This window comes from Anguilla anguilla, chromosome 1 (assembly GCF_013347855.1).
Source record: "Anguilla anguilla isolate fAngAng1 chromosome 1, fAngAng1.pri, whole genome shotgun sequence".
In the NCBI taxonomy this organism is placed as follows: domain Eukaryota; kingdom Metazoa; phylum Chordata; class Actinopteri; order Anguilliformes; family Anguillidae; genus Anguilla; species Anguilla anguilla.
The window spans coordinates 78,092,766-78,111,429 of record NC_049201.1 but is presented as its reverse complement, the minus strand read 5'-3'; the positions used below and the strand labels follow the sequence as shown (position 1 = coordinate 78,111,429).

Below are 18,664 nucleotides of genomic sequence, written 5' to 3'. Positions count from 1 at the left end.
GATAAATGTGTGCTCAGTGTGTTATGCAGGTCTGTAGGTAAAAGTGAGCTCAGTGTTGTCTGTAGGTATGTAGGCAAAATTTCGGTCTGTAGGTCTGTGGGTAAAGGTGTGGTTTGTAGGTCTGTAGATAAAAGTGTGGTTTGTAGGTCTGTAGGTCTGTAGGTAAAGTTGAGCACGGTGTGGTATATAGCTCTGTAGGTACAGGTTTGGTCTGTAGGTCTGTAGGTTAGGGTGTGGTCTGTAGGTCTGTAGGTCTGTAGGTAAAGGTTCTGGCTGGCCGGTCTCTGCCCTGCAGGTGGTTTTTCAAGGACCTCTCCAGACTGGACGCGATTCGGCTCCTCCTGGCCCCTGGAAACACGCAGGGCTCCTTCCTGATCCGGGAGAGCGAATCCACCAAAGGTGCGCCTTCCCACAATGCCCTTCTGCTTTATTTCATTACGTCATTACACGCGCCGTTTAGCAGACGCCTGAGCCTGTGTGATTGGAGGCCTCCAATGGCTGTTAGAACAGAGCTGTCCAGCCCTGTTCCTGGCGAGGTACCATCCTGTAGGTTTTCACTCCAACCTTGACAAAGCACACCTCAGTAAACTGACAGAGATCTCCATGAGCTGCTAATAAGTAGAGTCTGGTGTGCCAGATTAGGTTTCAAATGAAAACCTATAGGATAGTAGATCTCCAGGAACAGGGGTTGGGCAGCCATGCTCTAGCACGTTGAATGAGGTGTGCTTTGTTATGGTTTGCTGTGAAAACCTACAGGGCAGCAGATCTCCAACAACAGAGGTTGGGCAGCCCTGTGTTAGATGCTTTTTTTTCTTCTTCTTCTTCTTCTTCTTTTGTTTGTTCTTTCTTTGTTTAACGGGCCATGCCCTAACACCTCTGCGGCACGCACGTTTCGGCAGGCTCCTACACCCTGTCCGTGAGAGACCTGGACAACAACGCCGGCGACACCGTGAAGCACTACAAGATCCGCAACATGGACAAGGGCGGCTACTACATCACCGCCCGGATTGCCTTCAGCTCCCTGTCCGAGCTGGTGAAGCATTACTCGCGTGAGTCGAGCTCCGCCCTCCTCTCCCCCCTCTCCACCCCTGGGCCCCCAACACCCTTCACCCCTAATCCACTACACGCCCAAACGATGCAAAAAGCCCCGCCAGGAGAAATGAAATCCTATCCGCGAAATCCGTTTCAGTTTTAATTGAAGACAATTAATGTGACAGAACACTGTCTATCACAAACAATAATTATATTTAAAAAAATTATATAAAAACTGTATTAAGGAAAAATCCAGTGTGGATTGCATGCAGGGCGGGTGGCGGGTGGGGGGGGGGGGGTGGGGGGGTGTGGGGTTGTGAACTATTAAACTTCACCATAACAAGTAAGTAGGTCAACCATTAATACTGAGGAATGTTATCACAGAAATGATTTTTCATGAGGAGTAAATAAAATATGTCAGAAGCGATTGGTGAAAATAGCTACTTCTTGAGGAGATGGGAAAAGAAAAAACTCCATGAAACAGGAGTGGAATCATATTAAAGGAAAATGTCTATATTTGCCTTTATTTCCCCTTTATTTATTGTTTCCCTGTGTCTTTATTTCGAGCCCGAATGGCGCCCACAGTGACGTAAGCAATGGGGGGGTGTGTGTGAGAACATTTTCACCAAACACCTTCAGAAAGCATTCTGAAAAATACACAAAAGAAGTCATTAAAATTGTCACAAGAGAAAGCTTCCTGAGCTTGTTTTTCTATGTTTACCATGTGTTCAGCAGGAAGGTTATCACAGTGCAAGCAGACATTGACTGAGTCTTGTGGACTCCTGCGTGACCTGTGAATTTACTGCTGCACCTTTCCAGTACGTTGCTACAGCAAGTGCCGCAGAAGGAATCATACTCTAGAGCAGTGGTTCTCAACTCGGGCCAGAAAGGGTCGGTGTGGGGTGCAGGCTTTTGTTTCCGACCAAGCAGTTGCACACCTGATTCTACAAATCAAGGTCCTTAGTAAAGACTCCAAATGTTGATTAGTTAGAATCAGGCGTGCGACTGCTTGGTCGGAAACAAAAGCCTGCACCCCACACCGGCCCTGTCTGGCCCCGAGTCGAGAACCACTGCTCTAGCGGAACGAACCCTTGTTCGTTTTGTCTCTCGCGCCCCTTTGAACGATGCCCCCCCCCCCCCCGCCTTTCCGAAAAGTCAGAGGAGAAGCCTCCAGCCCGCAGAGCAGTTTGAGTTTCTTGGTAGGGTTTTTTGATATGGGGCGTGTGGTGGGAGGGAGCACGTGCTCTCACCCACGCCTCGAGAGGATGTGGGAGGCTGTCACATCAGAAAAAAAAACCCGATAGAAGCCGTTTCTCTGTACCTGCTCGACTTTCTTTTGTCTTGGTTGCCTTATCTTCTCAGTTGTTCTCACTCTGCATTTCCTGGCTGGTTGCCCCCCCCGTGTACCCTGGCTGGTTCTGTCCCCTTTGATTGGTTTGATCCCTCAGTGTCTTGTTTGTTTTCTGTCTCCTGATTGGCTGTTGCGTTGTCTATCTGATGCTTATTCGGGCCTGCTTTTTTCTTTGAACTGCTTGGCCCTTTCAAGTTCCTGTTCAATTTCCTTCAAGTTTTCATCTGCTTTCTGGTTATTCTGTCCTCTGATTTGTCTTTTCCTTCCATTTCCTTGCTGTTCTGTCCCATGTTTGGTCTGTCCCTTCGGCTTCCTGGTTATTCCGTCCCCTGATTGGTCCTTTCCTTCCGCTTCCTGGTTATTCCGTCCCCCTGATTGGTCCTTTCCTTCTGCTTCCTGGTTATTCCGTCCCCTGATTGGTCCTTTCCTTCCGCTTCTTGGTTATTCCGTCCCCTGATTGGTCCTTTCCTTCCGCTTCCTGGTTATTCCGTCCCCCTGATTGGTCCTTTCCTTCTGCTTCCTGGTTATATTGTCCCCCTGATTGGCCCTTTCTCTCTCTCCCTCCCGGTCGCTGTTGCAGGAGAGGCCGACGGCCTGTGCACCACCCTCAGCAAGCCCTGCCAGACGCGCATGCCGCAGAAGCCCTGGTGGCAGGACGAGTGGGAGATCCCCCGCGAGTCACTGAAGCTGGAGCGCAGGCTGGGGGCGGGGCAGTTTGGAGAGGTCTGGATGGGTGAGTCTGGGGGGGCGGGGCAGTTTGGAGAGGTTTGGATGGGTGAGTCTGGGGGGGGCGGGGCAGTTTGGAGAGGTCTGGATGGGTGAGTCTGGGGGGGGGCGGGGCAGTTTGGAGAGGTCTGGATGGTTGAGTCTGGGGGGGGCGGGGCAGTTTGGAGAGGTCTGGATGGGTGAGTCTGGGGGGGCGGGGCAGTTTGGAGAGGTCTGGATGGGTGAGTCTGGGGGGGCGGGGCAGTTTGGAGAGATCTGGATGAGTAAGTCTGGGGGGGCGGGGCAGTTTGGAGAGGTCTGGATGGGTGAGTCTGGCAGGGGGGCGGGGCAGTTTGGAGAGGTCTGGATGGGTGAGTCTGTCAGGGGGGCGGGGCAGTTTGGAGAGGTCTGGATGGGTGAGTCTGAGGGGGGCGGGGCAGTTTGGAGAGGTCTGGATGGGTGAGTCTGGGGGGGGCGGGGCAGTTTGGAGAGATCTGGATGGGTGAGTCTGGGGGGGGCGGGGCAGTTTGGAGAGGTCTGGATGGGTGAGTCTGGGGGGGGCGGGGCAGTTTGGAGAGGTCTGAATGGGTGAGTCTGGGGGGGGGGGGCGGAGGAGGGGGAGCATTCTTAGGAGGTATCACTTGATAAGTCTGAATAGGGTTTTACAGCATAACAGTTGAATGGAATGGAATCCAAAGGCGTTTGAACACAGACGGGGTTTGCAGTGATTGGTTCATAGCCTTGGGGAGGCGTCCCCACAGGCAGCGGATGCCAGGAAGTCAATGCTGGAAAAACAACAAAACACATCAAAGCACCAACGAGTGAAAAGGTGGGGCAGTTAGGGGATGTCTGGATGGATGGATGGGTCTGGGCAGGACATTTTGGAGGAGGTCTAGATGGGTGAACATGAGAAGGGAGGGGCAGTTCCTAGAAGAGTGGATGGGTAGGTCTGATGGGGGGCATTCTTTGGAGGTACGGCTGAATGGGTTCAAAGAGGTGGGGGGAGTTTGGGCAAGTACATTCTTAATTGCAGCTGAGGCAAGGGTTCGAATAAGGGGCAGGGCGGTTTGAGATGCATTGTTCACTGATGCAGGTGACATCACTTCGTAATGAAAGACAGGGAAGAGGAAAAGAAAGAGAGCAGGAGTGAGGTGTTAGGAAACAGAGGGGTACAGAAGCTAATCCACGCTCTTTAGTGGCATTTGTGGGTCGTGCCTGGGTCAAACACATATTTTTAATATTTGGAACTCTTCAACTCTCGAATTGTCGGTATATAATAAAAAAAAAGGCCCATGGCAATCACTGAAAACTTTCAATGAAGTTAAACAGTAGCTGCCATCATACGGAAAAAAAATAATTTTGTGAAAGTGGATGTCTCTTACAAAATTGCCAGTATTGTGCAAAGGTTTTACTGGTGAAAGGTGAGTGAAGGGTTAATGGCCGATTTAGAAAAGAAAAAAAAGGGGGGGGGTCTTGAACAATAAGCTGGTGAGCATTGCTGTGAATATTCTGTGAATGTGGCCAGTTTTTGGAAAAGAAAAAGAAAACACCACACATACTTTTTCACACGGATCCTAAGACAATACAGAGTGCCCCATTGCCTCATCACCACCCTGTTTTTCACCCCTCTCTCGCTCCATCTCTCTCCCCCCCTCTTGCTCCATCTCTCACCCCCCCTCTCTCTCTTCCCCCTCCTCTCTCTCTCTCTCCCTCTCTTTCTCTTCCCCCTCTCTCTCTCTCTCTGTCTTCCCCCCCTCTCCCTCTCTCTCCCCTCCTCTCTCTCTCCCCCCTCCCTCTCTCTCCCTCTCTCTCTCTCCCCCCTCTCTCTCTCCCTCTCTCTCTCTTCCCCCCTCTCTCTGTCTCTCTCTCTCTCTCTCTCTTCCCCCCTCTCTCTCTCTCTCTCCCCCTCTCTCCCCCTTCCCCAGACTATGCTAAGCTCACTCGCGCACGGTTCTTGATCTCTGAGTGCAGCCCATGAGTGGGGCTCTTGTCCGCACGGAGCCTTTCCCTGCGCGGTCCTGATGTCAGATATTTAATGAGCGAGAAAAAAAAAAAAAAAGCACAATGAAGTCTTTCAGCGCGGCCTAACCTCACCGCGGCGGGTCCAGATCTTACATCCCTCTGCCGCAGCAGCCCGAACTCGTCCCTTTCACCAGTTTCTCAGTAATCCGCGGTGTCCCTTGTGGCCAAAAAACAAAATCTCTTAAAAAGCATCTCCGTATTAAATCTGCATTAATGGCTTATGTAGCGATTGTCGCTGGCGTGTTTTTTTACGACTGGCGAACAAGGCTACCCTATTCATTCGTTCACGAGTCGGCTGGTGCTCGTCTGCGGAGTTTTGCGTAACTGCCCAGGGGGCACTAATTCCTGTTCCCGTTGCATCATGGGACAGCGTCGTCAGCCAACAGCCGCCTTACCGGCCGCCAACCGTTTAACGATTTCAACTCCGCTAGCGTTCAGCGGATTCTTGGCGGTGGCGGCGATGAAAAAAAACCGAACGACGTTTGCCGATGGGGCGACATAGCTCAGGAGCTAAGAGTGTTTTTTCTGGCAGTCGGAGGGTTGCCGGTTCGATCCCCCCGCCCTGGGCGTGTTGAAGTGTCCCTGAGCAAGACACCTAACCCCTAATTGCTCCCAACGAGCTGATTAGTGCCTTGCATGGCAGCCTTTCATCGTTGGTGTGTGAGTGTGTGTGTGAATGGGTGAATGAGAGGCATCGATTGTAAAGCGCTTTGGATAAAAGCGCTATATAAATGCAGTCCATTTACCATTTACCGAAGGCGTCTGGTCGCCACGGCGATGTAGCGCGGGGGGGGGGGGGGGGGGGGTCAGAGGTCGATTGCGGGCCAGCGGCCCGGACGCACATTGTCCGTCCCCCACTGTAAACAACAAAGCAACCCTGCGCGCGATGGGTCCTAAATATAGCCTCCCGCGGTGCCAGGAGAGGGGCCAGTTTCGAGCCCACGTCAGTGCCTGATTTGCATTGACTGTTTCCTTTAGCCTGCCAATCCATTTATACCCCAGCCCCAAATTAGCCCAGGCCAAACAGTGGCAGTATTTGAATGACCCGTGCCCCTGTCCCAACCCACGTCACAGCTGTTCCCTTTCAGGTTGTTTGGCTATGAATATTTTTTTTTTCCCACAAGGGAGAGATGGAAACTGTTCCGCGCGTATATTTATAAGCATGCAAAACATTCGTATATCTGTGTGTTTGATCTTGTGTTTTCGTTTCGGCTGTGTACACTAAGGGACAAAAAAAATGTGGTAATGTAGTGCGATTTGTTTCTTTGACGGATAGCAATACAATGCCCCTTTCATGTGGCCAGATCGTGTTGAAAAGAATATTTTCGTCTGCACCATTTTCGGTCCGACCCTTTTAAACCAACAAATTTGAACAGTGGCGTTAGCACTTCTGACCTCTGATCTTTACCACACTGTCAAATTGAATTTGCCTTTAACTATTTCACTTTTTCTCACGGGCTCACAACAAAGATGGGCCTTGCTGTGGACATTTCAGTTTTTTAAAACAAATTTTTAGTTACTTTTGGCAGAGAAAAACAACTTGAAATTATGACAAACACTTGCCTACATTTACCAGAAGCAAGCGCATGTACATTTACGCGTGTCGAACAAGATAACCGATCCACATTTGAGGTATTACAGGTAACAAATGTTTTTACGTTTAAATAATCTAAATTCAGGAGAGAGGAATCGAAGACAAAAAAAAAATCAGAGGCCAATCAGAGAACAGGCAACCAGGAAAGAAAGAGAGAGGGCCAATTAGGGGACATAATAACAAGGAAACCAAAGGAAAGGGCCAATCAGAAGATAGTACTCCAGTGCTTCATGTAGTCCAGTCCAGCATGTGTCCAGTGTATTTTTGAGGTCGAGTTCAGTCTTGGGATAACTGCCATACACACGCACACACACACGCACACGCGCACACACACACGCGCACGCACATACACAAACACACAATACTCCACACACACACACACACACACACACACATGCACACCCTGCAAATATCTAAGCTAACTGGCGCACATCCATCATGCACAGCGCCTTCCTGGCTGTCGCTAACCCCTCACCGCTAACCGCCGTTCCCCCCCCCTCGCAGGCATCTATAACAACCACACCAAGGTGGCCATCAAGAACCTGAAGGTGGGCAGCATGTCCCCCAGCGCCTTCCTGGCCGAGGCCAACCTGATGAAGAACCTGCAGCACCCGCGCCTGGTGCGCCTGTACGCCGTGGTCACGCAGGAGCCCATCTACATCGTCACCGAGTTCATGACCAACGGTGAGCCTCGCCCGTCTCAGCAAACTGCCCGGGGGCGCCCGGGAAGACACCTGGGCGCGCCTGAGCGAACACCTGGGCGTTCCCTTTGAGAAAAAACACCTGGGTGTATCTGGGAAACACCCGTGTAACCCCTGGGAAAATACCTGGGGGGGTATCTAGATACACCTGTCCACAGCTGTGTACATCTGGGCACGCCGGTGAACACCTGTGTACACCTGAGAACACCTGTGGACACCTGGGTTTATGGTCCGCCTGTATGGTCAGTGACTGGTCCTTGGTGACCCAGCTTCCAGTGTGGACAGGTGCACACTGTCACTCACCTGCTGGTCATAGTGTCCATGTTTTTTATACCTGTTCCAATGGCAACATTGCCTGCACACCTGACCCCTTTACCTCGGCTACTGGAATCATTCCCTCCACTAATGGTGTAATTACCTGCAGCAGTGACATCAGCACCCGTGCATGTCCTTACCTGTGTTAAAGTTTACCTGAAAGTCGATGCGCCCAGCAGAGGTCCTGGAGAATGGGACCTCTGCATGTTCTTACCTGTGTTAAAGTTTACCTGAGAGTCGATGCACCCGGCAGAGGTCCTGGAGAATGGGACCTCTGCATGTTCTTACCTGTGCTGAAGTTTACCTGAGAGTCGATGCACCCAGCAGAGGTCCTGGTAAATGGGACCTCTGCATGTTCTTACCTGTGTTAAAGTTTACCTGAGAGTCGATGCACCCAGCAGAGGTCCTGGTAAATGGGACCTCTGCATGTTCTTACCTGTGTTAAAGTTTACCTGAGAGTCGATGCACCCAGCAGAGGTCCTGGAGAATGGGACCTCTGCATGTTCTTACCTGTGTTAAAGTTTACCTGAGAGTCGATGCACCCAGCAGAGGTCCTGGAGAATGGGACCTCTGCATGTTCTTACCTGTGTTAAAGTTTACCTGAGAGTCGATGCACCCAGCAGAGGTCCTGGAGAATGGGACCTCTGCATGTTCTTACCTGTGTTAAAGTTTACCTGAGAGTCGATGCACCCAGCAGAGGTCCTGGTAAATGGGACCTCTGCATGTTCTTACCTGTGTTAAAGTTTACCTGAGAGTCGATGCACCCAGCAGAGGTCCTGGAGAATGGGAACTGTACGTGTCCTTACCTGAGCTAAAGCTTGAGCACCATAGAGGTCTCGGAGAATGGGGCAGGGCGGCAACCCTACCTGTGTGGTCCTCTCGAGCCTCCAGCGTTCACCTAGGGGGCGACATAGCTCAGGAGGTAAGACTGATTGTCTGGCAGTCGGAGGGTTGCTGGTTCAAACCCCGCCCTGGGCGTGTCGAAGTGTCCTTGAGCAAGACACCTAACCCCTAACTGCTCTGGCGAATGAGAGGCATCAATTGTAAAGCGCTTTGGATAAAAGCGCTATATAAATGCAGTCCATTTACCTTCAGAGCCCGTTAGCGCTGTAGCTGCGGGGCAAGTCGCGTCGCCGTTTTCCCAGGAGGCCTATGGACCAGCTCCGACTCACCTGCTCAAAAGGCAGATCCCCGGTTCACCTTTACAAAGACACCAGAGACGGCCCCGGAGGAGAGGAAATCAGCGCGCCTTCGTCGTGAGATCACAAACGCTTCGCGATGAGATCATCGCTTTCGCGTTCGAACATGCAGGCGCGGTGCTGCCGGAGGACAGCACATTGTACGGTTTGCAGATTAAATAGAGATTTGGTAATAGTGCAGCTATACACACACGCTGGGGGTTATCTGGGCGAAGGATCAAAGACGTATCTCCGAAAACACATTCCAGGGATGTTTCTCAATATCACAAAATCAGAAAACACCTCACTTATCTGCTTGTGATTATATTTTTTAAAAAAATGCATTTTTTTAAATAGAAATTGAATAATTATTTTTATATATGTTATTAATATATCCATCCATCCATTATCTATAACCGCTTATTCTGCTCAGGGTCACGGATCTCAGTGTGCATTAGGTGAGAGGCAGGAATACAGGTCGCCAATCTATCGCAGGGCATATGTATATATGGAACGGTAAATGGACTGCATTTATATAGCGCTTTTATCCAAAGCACTTTACAGTTGATGCATCTCATTCGCCTTAGCAGTTAGGGGTTAGGTGTCTTGGTCAGGGACACTTCGACACGCCCAGGGCGGGGATCGAACCGGCAACCCTCCGACTGCCAGGCAACCCCTCTTACATCCTGTGCTATGTCGCTCCATATATATATATATATATATATAAAACCCAAAAAAAAAAAACCCATATTCTATTCACGGACATCCTGCACTTGAACATTTGAACCTTTCTTCTTTGATGGTGGCACACAGTTGGACGGGTGGTGGGAGGGTATCTTTCAGTGGGAAAAGTTCAGAGTATATTCCCCATCGTTTCCCTGGTAACGTCCCGTGCCTTTGCCAAAGGGGAAGCCCTGCCCAGGCCGGAGAGTGGTGTGAAACAGGCCCGTATTACTCACCAAGCTTGTTCAAGCGAAGTCTTCAGGCCTGCGGAGAACCCCCCCGCCCCCCCCCAAATTACCTCTCTGCAGGCGGCAGGAAGCGAGGGATGAAGAGAGGAGAGGAGAGGAGAGGAGAGGCAGGCGGTTAGACTGTCGCTCGGTCTCGACCAGTAAAAAGACAGACGGCCCTCTGTAAAAAAATAAAAAATAAAAAAAATAAAAAACAACGACAAATAAAATAGACCTGAGTTAACCCAGGACCATTGTTACTGTGTTTATGCAGAAGAAACCCGCCGCACATTACGGCACTGGGCGACGCTTTTCGGCACACGCGCGTCCGTTACCGTGGTTACCACTTAACAGGTGCTGAAGGCCCCACCCCTTTCCCCACAGCTATAGGTGGGAGTCGATGTGCATCAGTCAGTGGGGATGGGCATCATTTAGGTTTTCGCCAGTACTGATGCTAAAGCAATAATTTCAAAGCGGTGCCTGAACCGATATCTTTAAAATGAAGAGCAAATGACGACATTAACGGACGTTGTTTTTATTGAAAAGGCAAACAAATCCGTTAATTTGTTTTATTTAGTCGTTTAAATTATGCTTAATGCTTAGTCATTTATACCGGTTTGCTTTTGGCATTTTGACCGAGTTCCTGCCGTCTTGAAACTTTTTCAACCTCAAAGCAGTGCGATGGCCCTTTAAAGGTTTACTGGGAAAATAAGACCACAATGCATTGCATCCAAACCATACCGTTAGTCACTGTATTGAGATTGTTATTGTAATTCCTAAGGGTTCCAGCATTCAGGAGCTGTCCCATAAGCAAATGGGGGGATGGGGTGGGGTGGGGGGAGGGGGGGGGGGGGGCTTTGTGTGTGCTGTAAGAGGAGTACTTACGGGGAGTAGTTTTTAAAAAAAAACACGCTTTGTTTGGCCACTTTCGCGTGCGTGCGGACAGACGCGGTGGTGTTTGTCGTTATTGGCGGGAAGGTGGCCTCCGTGTTCTCCCCCGCCCGCTGGCCCAAGTCTTTCATCCCGCCCGTGGAAACAGCAGTGGCGGCTGACCCCTGACCCCGGTGTGGATAAAAGCGGGGGGGAGTAGCTCCCTCACTTCCTGCGCAGAACTGTCCCGCTCTCCTCCGCTCACTTCCTGTGCGCCCCTGTTTGTTCCTCTCTGTGGAGGACGCACGAAAGGAGGATCCCCCTCTTAGTCCAAATATAGACCCCCTTCCCCACCCCCCGCAGGGTGACCCCAGGGCTACGGCTCGCCTCCACGAGTGTAAATCATACATGAGCCGTCTCCCTCTCTCCCTCCCTCATTCCTTCCTTCTGTCTCTCTCTCCCTCTCTCCCTCCCTCATTCCTTCTTTCTGTCTCTCTCTCCCTCTCTCCCTCCCTCATTCCTTCTTTCTGTCTCTCTCTCCCTCTCTCCCTCCCTCATTCCTTCTTTCTGTCTCTCTCTCCCTCTCTCCCTCCCTCATTCCTTCTTTCTGTCTCTCTCTCCCTCTCTCCCTCCCTCATTCCTTCTCTCTCTCTCTCCCTCTCTCATTCCTTCTCTCTCTCTCTCCCTCTCTCCCTCCCTCATTCCTTCTCTCTCTCTCTCCCTCTCTCCCTCCCTCATTCCTTCTCTCTCTGTCTCTCTCTCCCTCTCTCCCTCCCTCATTCCTTCTCTTTGTCTCTATCTCTCCATGTATCTCTGTCGTTTCCTTATCTTTATTCATTATCTAATTCGCTCCCGGTCAGGGTTGGGTGGGGGCCGGGGGGCGAATTAAGATTGGAACTCATCCCAGTGTGCATTGGGTGAGAGGCAGGAACACACGCGACAGGTAGCCAATCCATCGCAGAGTGCGTTAACTACCTACCGACTGAAGTGACAACGTCTTAAACACGCCTGTTGTCATTTTCGAAACGACTGCATAAAAATACACCATGCAAACGTGTTGGCGCGACTAAACTGAAGTGTTTTCTTTTGTAAGTAATAAAGTAAGACTGTGATACGATGATTGATTTACACGACTTATTTGTTTTTTCGCAGGGAGTTTGGTGGACTTTCTCAAGACGAGCATGGGGGCCAGCCTGACCATAAACACCCTGATAGACATGGCATCTCAGGCAAGGCCCAAACTCCGTGTGAATCAGTCTTCCGGTCTTACTTTTCATGAGTCTGTGTGTCTGAGTGTCTGTCTGTCAGTTTGTCTGTATTTCTGTTAGTGTGTCCTGCCTGTCTGTCTGTCTGTCTGTCTGTCTGTCTGTCTGTGATTCTCGCCTTCTGTAAGGTTGCCTGTCTGTTAGTGCACTTGTTTGTCTGTCTGTCTGTGATTCTCTCCTTCAGTCAGGTTGCCTGTCTGTTAGTGTACTTGTCTGTCTGTCTATGTGTGTGTCAGTCTGTCTGCTTGTGCGTGACTGTTGCCAGTTATTCTGCATCGGCCCCAGTGGTAGCAGATGGGGCGATGACTCATCGCGGTGGCTCCTCCCACCAGAGGAGATGGAGGTGGAAGGACAGGAAGTTGAACTGGCAGAGAAGAACAATGCGGCCTCTCTGCGTCTAATGTGGCGTACAGCCTGATCTCCGTCACCGCGGCAACAATGAAGACCTGTCCCGGAAAAAGAATGAGCGAGGGAGAGAGAGAGAGAGAGAGAGAGGGAAAGGGAGAAGGAGAGAGAGGGAGAGAGAGAGGGAGAGGGAGAGTGAGAGCGAGAGAGAGAAAGGGAGAGGGAGAGAGGGAGGGAGAGAGAGAGACAGTGAAACACAGGACATGGGGGGGGGGTGATCTTGAACAAAGACGTCTAGACACGTAAAGTCCAAAAACAAACACAACCCCAGCTCCATGGCGACTTGTTCACATGACAACCTCACGGGGGCACGAGGTGCGCACGAGGCATGCGAGTGCGATGGCTTAGCGCGCTCAAAGCGTCCGTCTGCGTAAAGAAAGGAGAGAGTCTGTCCATTCAGATGAGGAGTCAGTCCAGTTTTACAGGAAAAGCGCCAGTCGGACCGCAAGGCGATACGTCGGGCGAAATTTCACTCGGACGCGGCTGACGACAACGGTGGCGTCATTTCTGCGCACGTCCGTTAGATTTCGCCCTAATGGGGACGCGCGCGCCTTCCCAGCATGCAACGTGGTTCCTGCTTTCTCAAGTGGCGCGTTCGGCTGAACTTTTAAGCCGACGTGGGAAGTCCAGGGTTCAGAAACCAGAAGTCCCGCCGCGCGTGTTTCTTCCACCCGCGAACTCCAGCCAGCGGATTTCACTCATCGTTCATTCGCCTCCTGGCTGCAGAGTGACGCGCTAATGAGCAAATACAGGTGACTGAGGCGTACTGTTTACTTCCTGGAGCTGGGTTTTTCACCTCTGCTTGTAAAGGTCATTGCGGGGTCGCGGGGAGGGGGGGGGGGGTGGTGCAGTTTTATTTTGTTTTATCGCCGCGTTATTATTAATGGTGGCGACGGCCAGCTTTCAGGAGCAGGAAGTGAGCTGGGACAATGGAAGGCCCTGATTGCTATCGAGGTGAGATTGAAGAGCGCAGAGGTGCAACGGCGGCTTCCTCTTCCTGGACGCCCCCGACGCGCGCGCGCGCTATGCGGCGGCCGTCGGGACAGGGACACGCAAAGGGTCCCGCGTGAGGTGGGGAGGGGTGGCGGTGGCAGAGGTGCACGCCACCCTTGCTGTGCTGCCATTGTATCGTTTTTGGCAAAATGGCACCACTTTTCCTAAGTGAATAGAAGAAGTGGCAGCACCTAAACATAAAATGATTCAGCAGCTCTCACAGATGAGTGGAAGGAGGCTGTCTTTTATTCTCTGAACAGTATAGGATTCTCTAGTATTCCACTCCAAGTGTAGCAGGATTTTTTATTTATTTGATTGATTATTTGATCCGGGTCTGCTGTGAAAGGAGCCCCCTTTTTAGTTCCGCTGACGATTTTTGGGTTGTTAAAATGGCCAGTGGACCGCTCTTCTCGCCATGCTGATGAGCACGGGTAGTGGCAGGGGGGAAAACGAAATGCAAAACCCTAAAAAAGGGGGCGTGGCCATGCCTCAGTCATCACATCGCGCCTGCGTCACCTGGGATGACTCCACCTGCTCCTCCCACTGTCCCTTTACCTGTACACCTGGCCCCGCCCACTGTCCCTTTACCTGTACACCTGGCCCCGCCCACTGTCCCTTTACCTGTAGGACAAGGGGCCCAGGCACCCCAGAGAACTGGTTCGAAAGGAAACACCATCACAGGGTTAAACTTATGCTCCGTCTGCCGCTGAGGAATGTGGAGGTGTCGTGAGGTATTCGTGTCTGAGCGTTCTGAATGAAAGGAGGTTTCTTCGTGAGAGTTCTTGTGCCCTTGTGCTGCGCTTTTGACCGGCAGCCAGCTGTACAGCCGTCACAGTAACACTAAATACTTCCTTCTTGGAAGCAGGAGTGTCCGCATACGTACACGTGTGCATATGTCTGCCTGTGCGTGTATCTTTGTGCGAGAGAGACAGAAAGAGAGAAAAATGTTGTGCGTGCAAGTGTGAGAGAAATAAAGCGTGTGTGAGTGTGCCTGTTTGTGTGTGTGTGTGTGTGTGTGCGTATGTGTGTGTGTGTGCGTGTGTGTGTATGCACGTATGTGTGTGTGTATGTGTGCGTATGTGTGCGTGTGTGTGTGTGAGTATGTGTGTGTGTGTGTGTGCGTATGTGTGTGTGTGTGTGTGTATGCACATGTGTGTGTGTGTGTATGTGTGTGTGTGCGCGCGTGTGTGTGTGTGTGTGTGTGTGTGTGTGTGTGCGTATGTGTGTGTGTGTGTGTGCGCGCGCGTATGTGTGCGTGTGTGTGTGTGTGCGCGTGTGGATGTGTGTGTGTATGTCCGTGATTGGACCAATAGCGCAATAGGTACTGTCTTCATCTGCTGTTGCATCAAACATCTACACAAACCACAGGGCAGTGAGGGGGGCATTTCTCCATTATCTGCCCCAGGCGCATCAGTAAGACTCTGTGGGGCATTCCCTGCATGTGGAAACAGGTACTGTGATGTGACAGCTCAGCAGCTAGCTGCCTGCTCTTTTCTTGCTGCGTCGCCCTCTGTGCAGATACGCCCATACAGATAATTACTCACATTGGGCCTCATTCACGAAAACATGCGTACGATCACATTTGATCGTGAACTGCGTAAGAACTGAACTGTAAGAACGTTTCCGAAAACATCGGCATTCATCATTTTTTTCCTACCTGTATTTGTTCGTGGCTGTTTCCTTATGCTAATCACATGAAAAGGATTGCGCATAAAGTTTCCAAGCAGCCATCATCTCATAGTTCTGAGATATGTGCCTGCACCTGTGTCATGAGTCTAAATTTGTTTGTTTTGGTAAGAACATTTCTAAGAACAAAACTAAGAATAATTTAAGAAACTTTTTTGTGAATGAGGCCCCAATGAGTGTGAGATGAGATGAGTGAGTGAGTGAATGAGAGCGAATGATGAGTGAATGAGTGAGGGGATGGATGTGTGTGTGAGTGTGAATGAGCAGAGTCTGTGAATGAGCCAGCAAGTGTACATGTAGGACGGAGTGTAGCACAGTGGGTAAGGAACTGGGCTTGTAACCGAAAGGTCGCAGGTTCGATTCCCGGGTAGGACACTGCCGTTGTACCCTAGAGCAAGGTACTTAACCTGCATTGCTTCAGTATATATATATCCAGCTGTATAAATGGATACAATGTAAAAATGCTATGTAAAAAGTTGTGTAAGTCGCTCTGGATAAGAGCGTCTGCTAAATGCCTGTAATGTAATGTAATGTAACATGGGAATGACCTCATCGCCCTGCCGCTATCAGCACCAAAAGAGGACTTTTGACTGTTTTTCCATAAAAAAATTCACACGGCTGGATTCCGAGATGTTCGGCTGTGTCACCGTAAAACCCCTGTGACATCATCGCTCTCCCACTTAACTGGAAGTTACCCGTATGGGAGCGGGCGACACAGCGTGCGGTCACGTTGCAGACTCAGACACAAAGAGACGAGCCGGAGGAGGGCCCACGGGCCAGTGACTAAGACTATAGACGAGGAGGGCGACTGAATCACATTATGAGTGTGCGCGTACGTGTGTGTGTGCGTGTGTGTGTGTGTGCGTGTGTCTTAATATGATCAGGGCTAGTAGTGTCAGTGGAACTTTGCTGCTGATAAGATCATGAATGTGCAAAAAAAAAGTGTTTCATAATTTTTTTTTTTTTACAAAATAGAAAATACCTGTCAAATGCAATCAAAATGGAGGTTGCATTGAAGGTGGCACAGAATCACATGGCACAGTTAATGCACTGGGACAGTGACACAGTTTTTATTGTTTTGGCTCTGTACTCCAGGACATTGGGTTTGAAATGAAACAACAAATATGAGGTCAAAGCATAAACTGTTGGCTTTAATTTGTGGGCATTACAGGTGACCCTTGTAGGAATTGCAGGCCATTTTATACACAGTCCAGTGAGACAACCAGTATTACACATGAGAACACGTATGTGCAGATACTGCGCTTGTTTCGATTACGTGTATTCGAACTGCTGCCAATCCTGAATAATCACATGACCTCCACGCGCACAAATCGACCAATCATAAAGGCCTGCGGAATATTGCTACCCTGTTACCACGGACGCTGTTTCCGGGAGCTCTTGCTCACTATGAGGGAGAGTTGCGCTGAGAAATGGCGGGGGGGGGGGGGGGTTCTACCAGCCCTGAACGCAAATCGCTGGGTTCTGAAACGGACTGGTGATGGCTGACTTTCGGGGGGGGGGGGGGGGGGCGGGCAGGTCTGGCGGTGTTGGGGAACTCTCTGATTCTACTGCTTAAGGCTGTAGATCTGATGGCGTCCGTTCCTGATATTCGTGAGAACGAGGTGGTGCAGGAGCCTGTTGGCAAAATGGCAGCAGCCCACATCAAATTACCTCCTCCCCCCCACCCAACACCTGCGGTATCTCTGTCTTTTCCTTGACAGCTCTCACGTTGTTTCGTTTGTTCTGCAAGGTCTTTTTTTACCAAACCCAAATGTGTTTTCCCTCTCATTTTGGTTCATTGGATAGATGTGAGAGGTTTTATTTCAAACCTGGGAGCGCACCAGAAAACTTTTGTTTGTGCAAAATGTCTTAAGTCGGTTGTTAGTAGCTGGGGAGAAAGTAATCAGCATCCGATTTTCAGGAAGTGTGTATATATATATAAACTGTTAAAGACAAACAGAAGTAATTGTAATTGTGAAAACGATTAAATCTGTGGAGCTCATGGAGGCCTTTGTGACTTTATATAATACTGGGCATTTGCCCTGAGAAAGCAAAGAACGTTGCAAAATATTTTTTTAAATCCATGCCCCCGAAAAACTGGCTGAGCTTCAGACTTTGACATTTTTTGGGCGAAGGCCATGGCGACGCCCAGCTCAGCTCGCGGTCCGAGATAAGAGGCAGAGGTCCCGCAGAACAATGCCCAAAAAGTGTCCTCCTGAGCTGGAAACGACCCAGCTGGACAGCGGCTGTCGGAAAGCAGTCTGACATCAGTCATAAATCCAGGAGCCAGAGTCTGGAACGGGATCAGGCAAAACTGGGTGGAGCGGCAGGTGGGGGGGTGCGGGGTGGTGACGGGGGTGGCGGGGGGGTTGACCTCTGGAAATGAGGCACTCCCAGGTCAGGTCTGACCCTCCCAAACATCTCTGTCCCTATCTTTCTCTCTCTCTCTCTCTCTCTCTCAGTCTCGCTTTCCCTTTCCTTCAGTCTCATTCTCTCCATCTTTATTTTTCTCTTGCACTTTTAACTTCGCTCATACACACTCAGACACTCACTCACTCACTCTCTAACCCTCTCTTTCATACATGCACTCTTTCTCACACACTCTATTTCTTTTGCACACACACACACACACATGCACGCACACACAGAGAGAATCTCACATAGACACACACTCTCTCGAATGTACCAAGACTTCCTCTTTGTTTCTTTCTCTCCCTTATCATCCCTCCGTACGTCTCCCTAACCGTCTCTTACCCCTCTGCTGCTCCCCCTACAGGTGGCCGAGGGCATGGCGTTCATTGAGCAGAAGAACTACATCCACCGGGACCTGCGGGCGGCCAACATCCTGGTGTCTGAGGACCTCATCTGCAAGATTGCCGACTTTGGCCTCGCCCGCCTCATCGAGGACAACGAGTACACGGCCAGAGAAGGTATCAAAAACTAACCTAACAAAAGCGTGCGTTTTAACAAAAGAAAATATCGGTGTACAGATCATCTTTACAGAGCTATAACTATAACATAAATCGAAAGGAAGAACCAAAGACAAAAAGAGAAAAAGAGAGGGATATCTAAAGGGGGTCAGGGGAGCCATGGTGCGGTGTGAAGAGGTGAGTCTTCAGTTGGAAGATGGGCAGGGTGGGCATTTAGTGGGAAGCTCATTCCACCACCAGGGTGGGGTGGGGTGGGGGCAGAATGGATAGGACAAGTGACCTGGAAGTGCAGGTATTTTGGGAGGAGGGGGGGGGTGCCAGAATGGAGGGGCCGGTTAGGTGCGTAGGATCGGATTCATCAGGGTGCACCTTAACACGGCTGCCATGGGCCTTGGAAAATCTCGGAAAAACATTTTTTTAATCCTGGAAAGCTCTGGAAAAGGATCAAATGTCCCACTGATTTTGAAATGTATGCATCTACATCAGAGCTGCTCAATCTTGTTCCTGGAGATCTACTATCCTGTAGGTTTTCATTTCAACCCATTTGGCAAACCCGATTCTGCTCACTAGCAGCTCATGAAGATCTCTAGCTGTTGAATTCGATATGCTTTGTTAGATGTTGGAATGAAAACCTACAGGAAGTTAGATTTCCAGGAACAGGGTTGGG

General features: G+C 50.4%; 1 protein-coding gene across 1 annotated transcript in view; it reads left to right on the top strand.

Annotated features, from left to right (window-relative positions):
• Positions 1-18,664, top strand: part of lck (LCK proto-oncogene, Src family tyrosine kinase) — a 35,372-nt gene that overhangs the window by 12,472 nt on the left and 4,236 nt on the right. The window contains exons 6-11 of the mRNA XM_035393754.1: positions 296-399; positions 900-1,049; positions 2,964-3,116; positions 7,209-7,388; positions 11,871-11,947; positions 17,844-17,997. Coding sequence (XP_035249645.1) covers positions 296-399; positions 900-1,049; positions 2,964-3,116; positions 7,209-7,388; positions 11,871-11,947; positions 17,844-17,997 — 818 coding nt within the window. The remainder of the gene's footprint in view (positions 1-295; positions 400-899; positions 1,050-2,963; positions 3,117-7,208; positions 7,389-11,870; positions 11,948-17,843; positions 17,998-18,664) is intronic.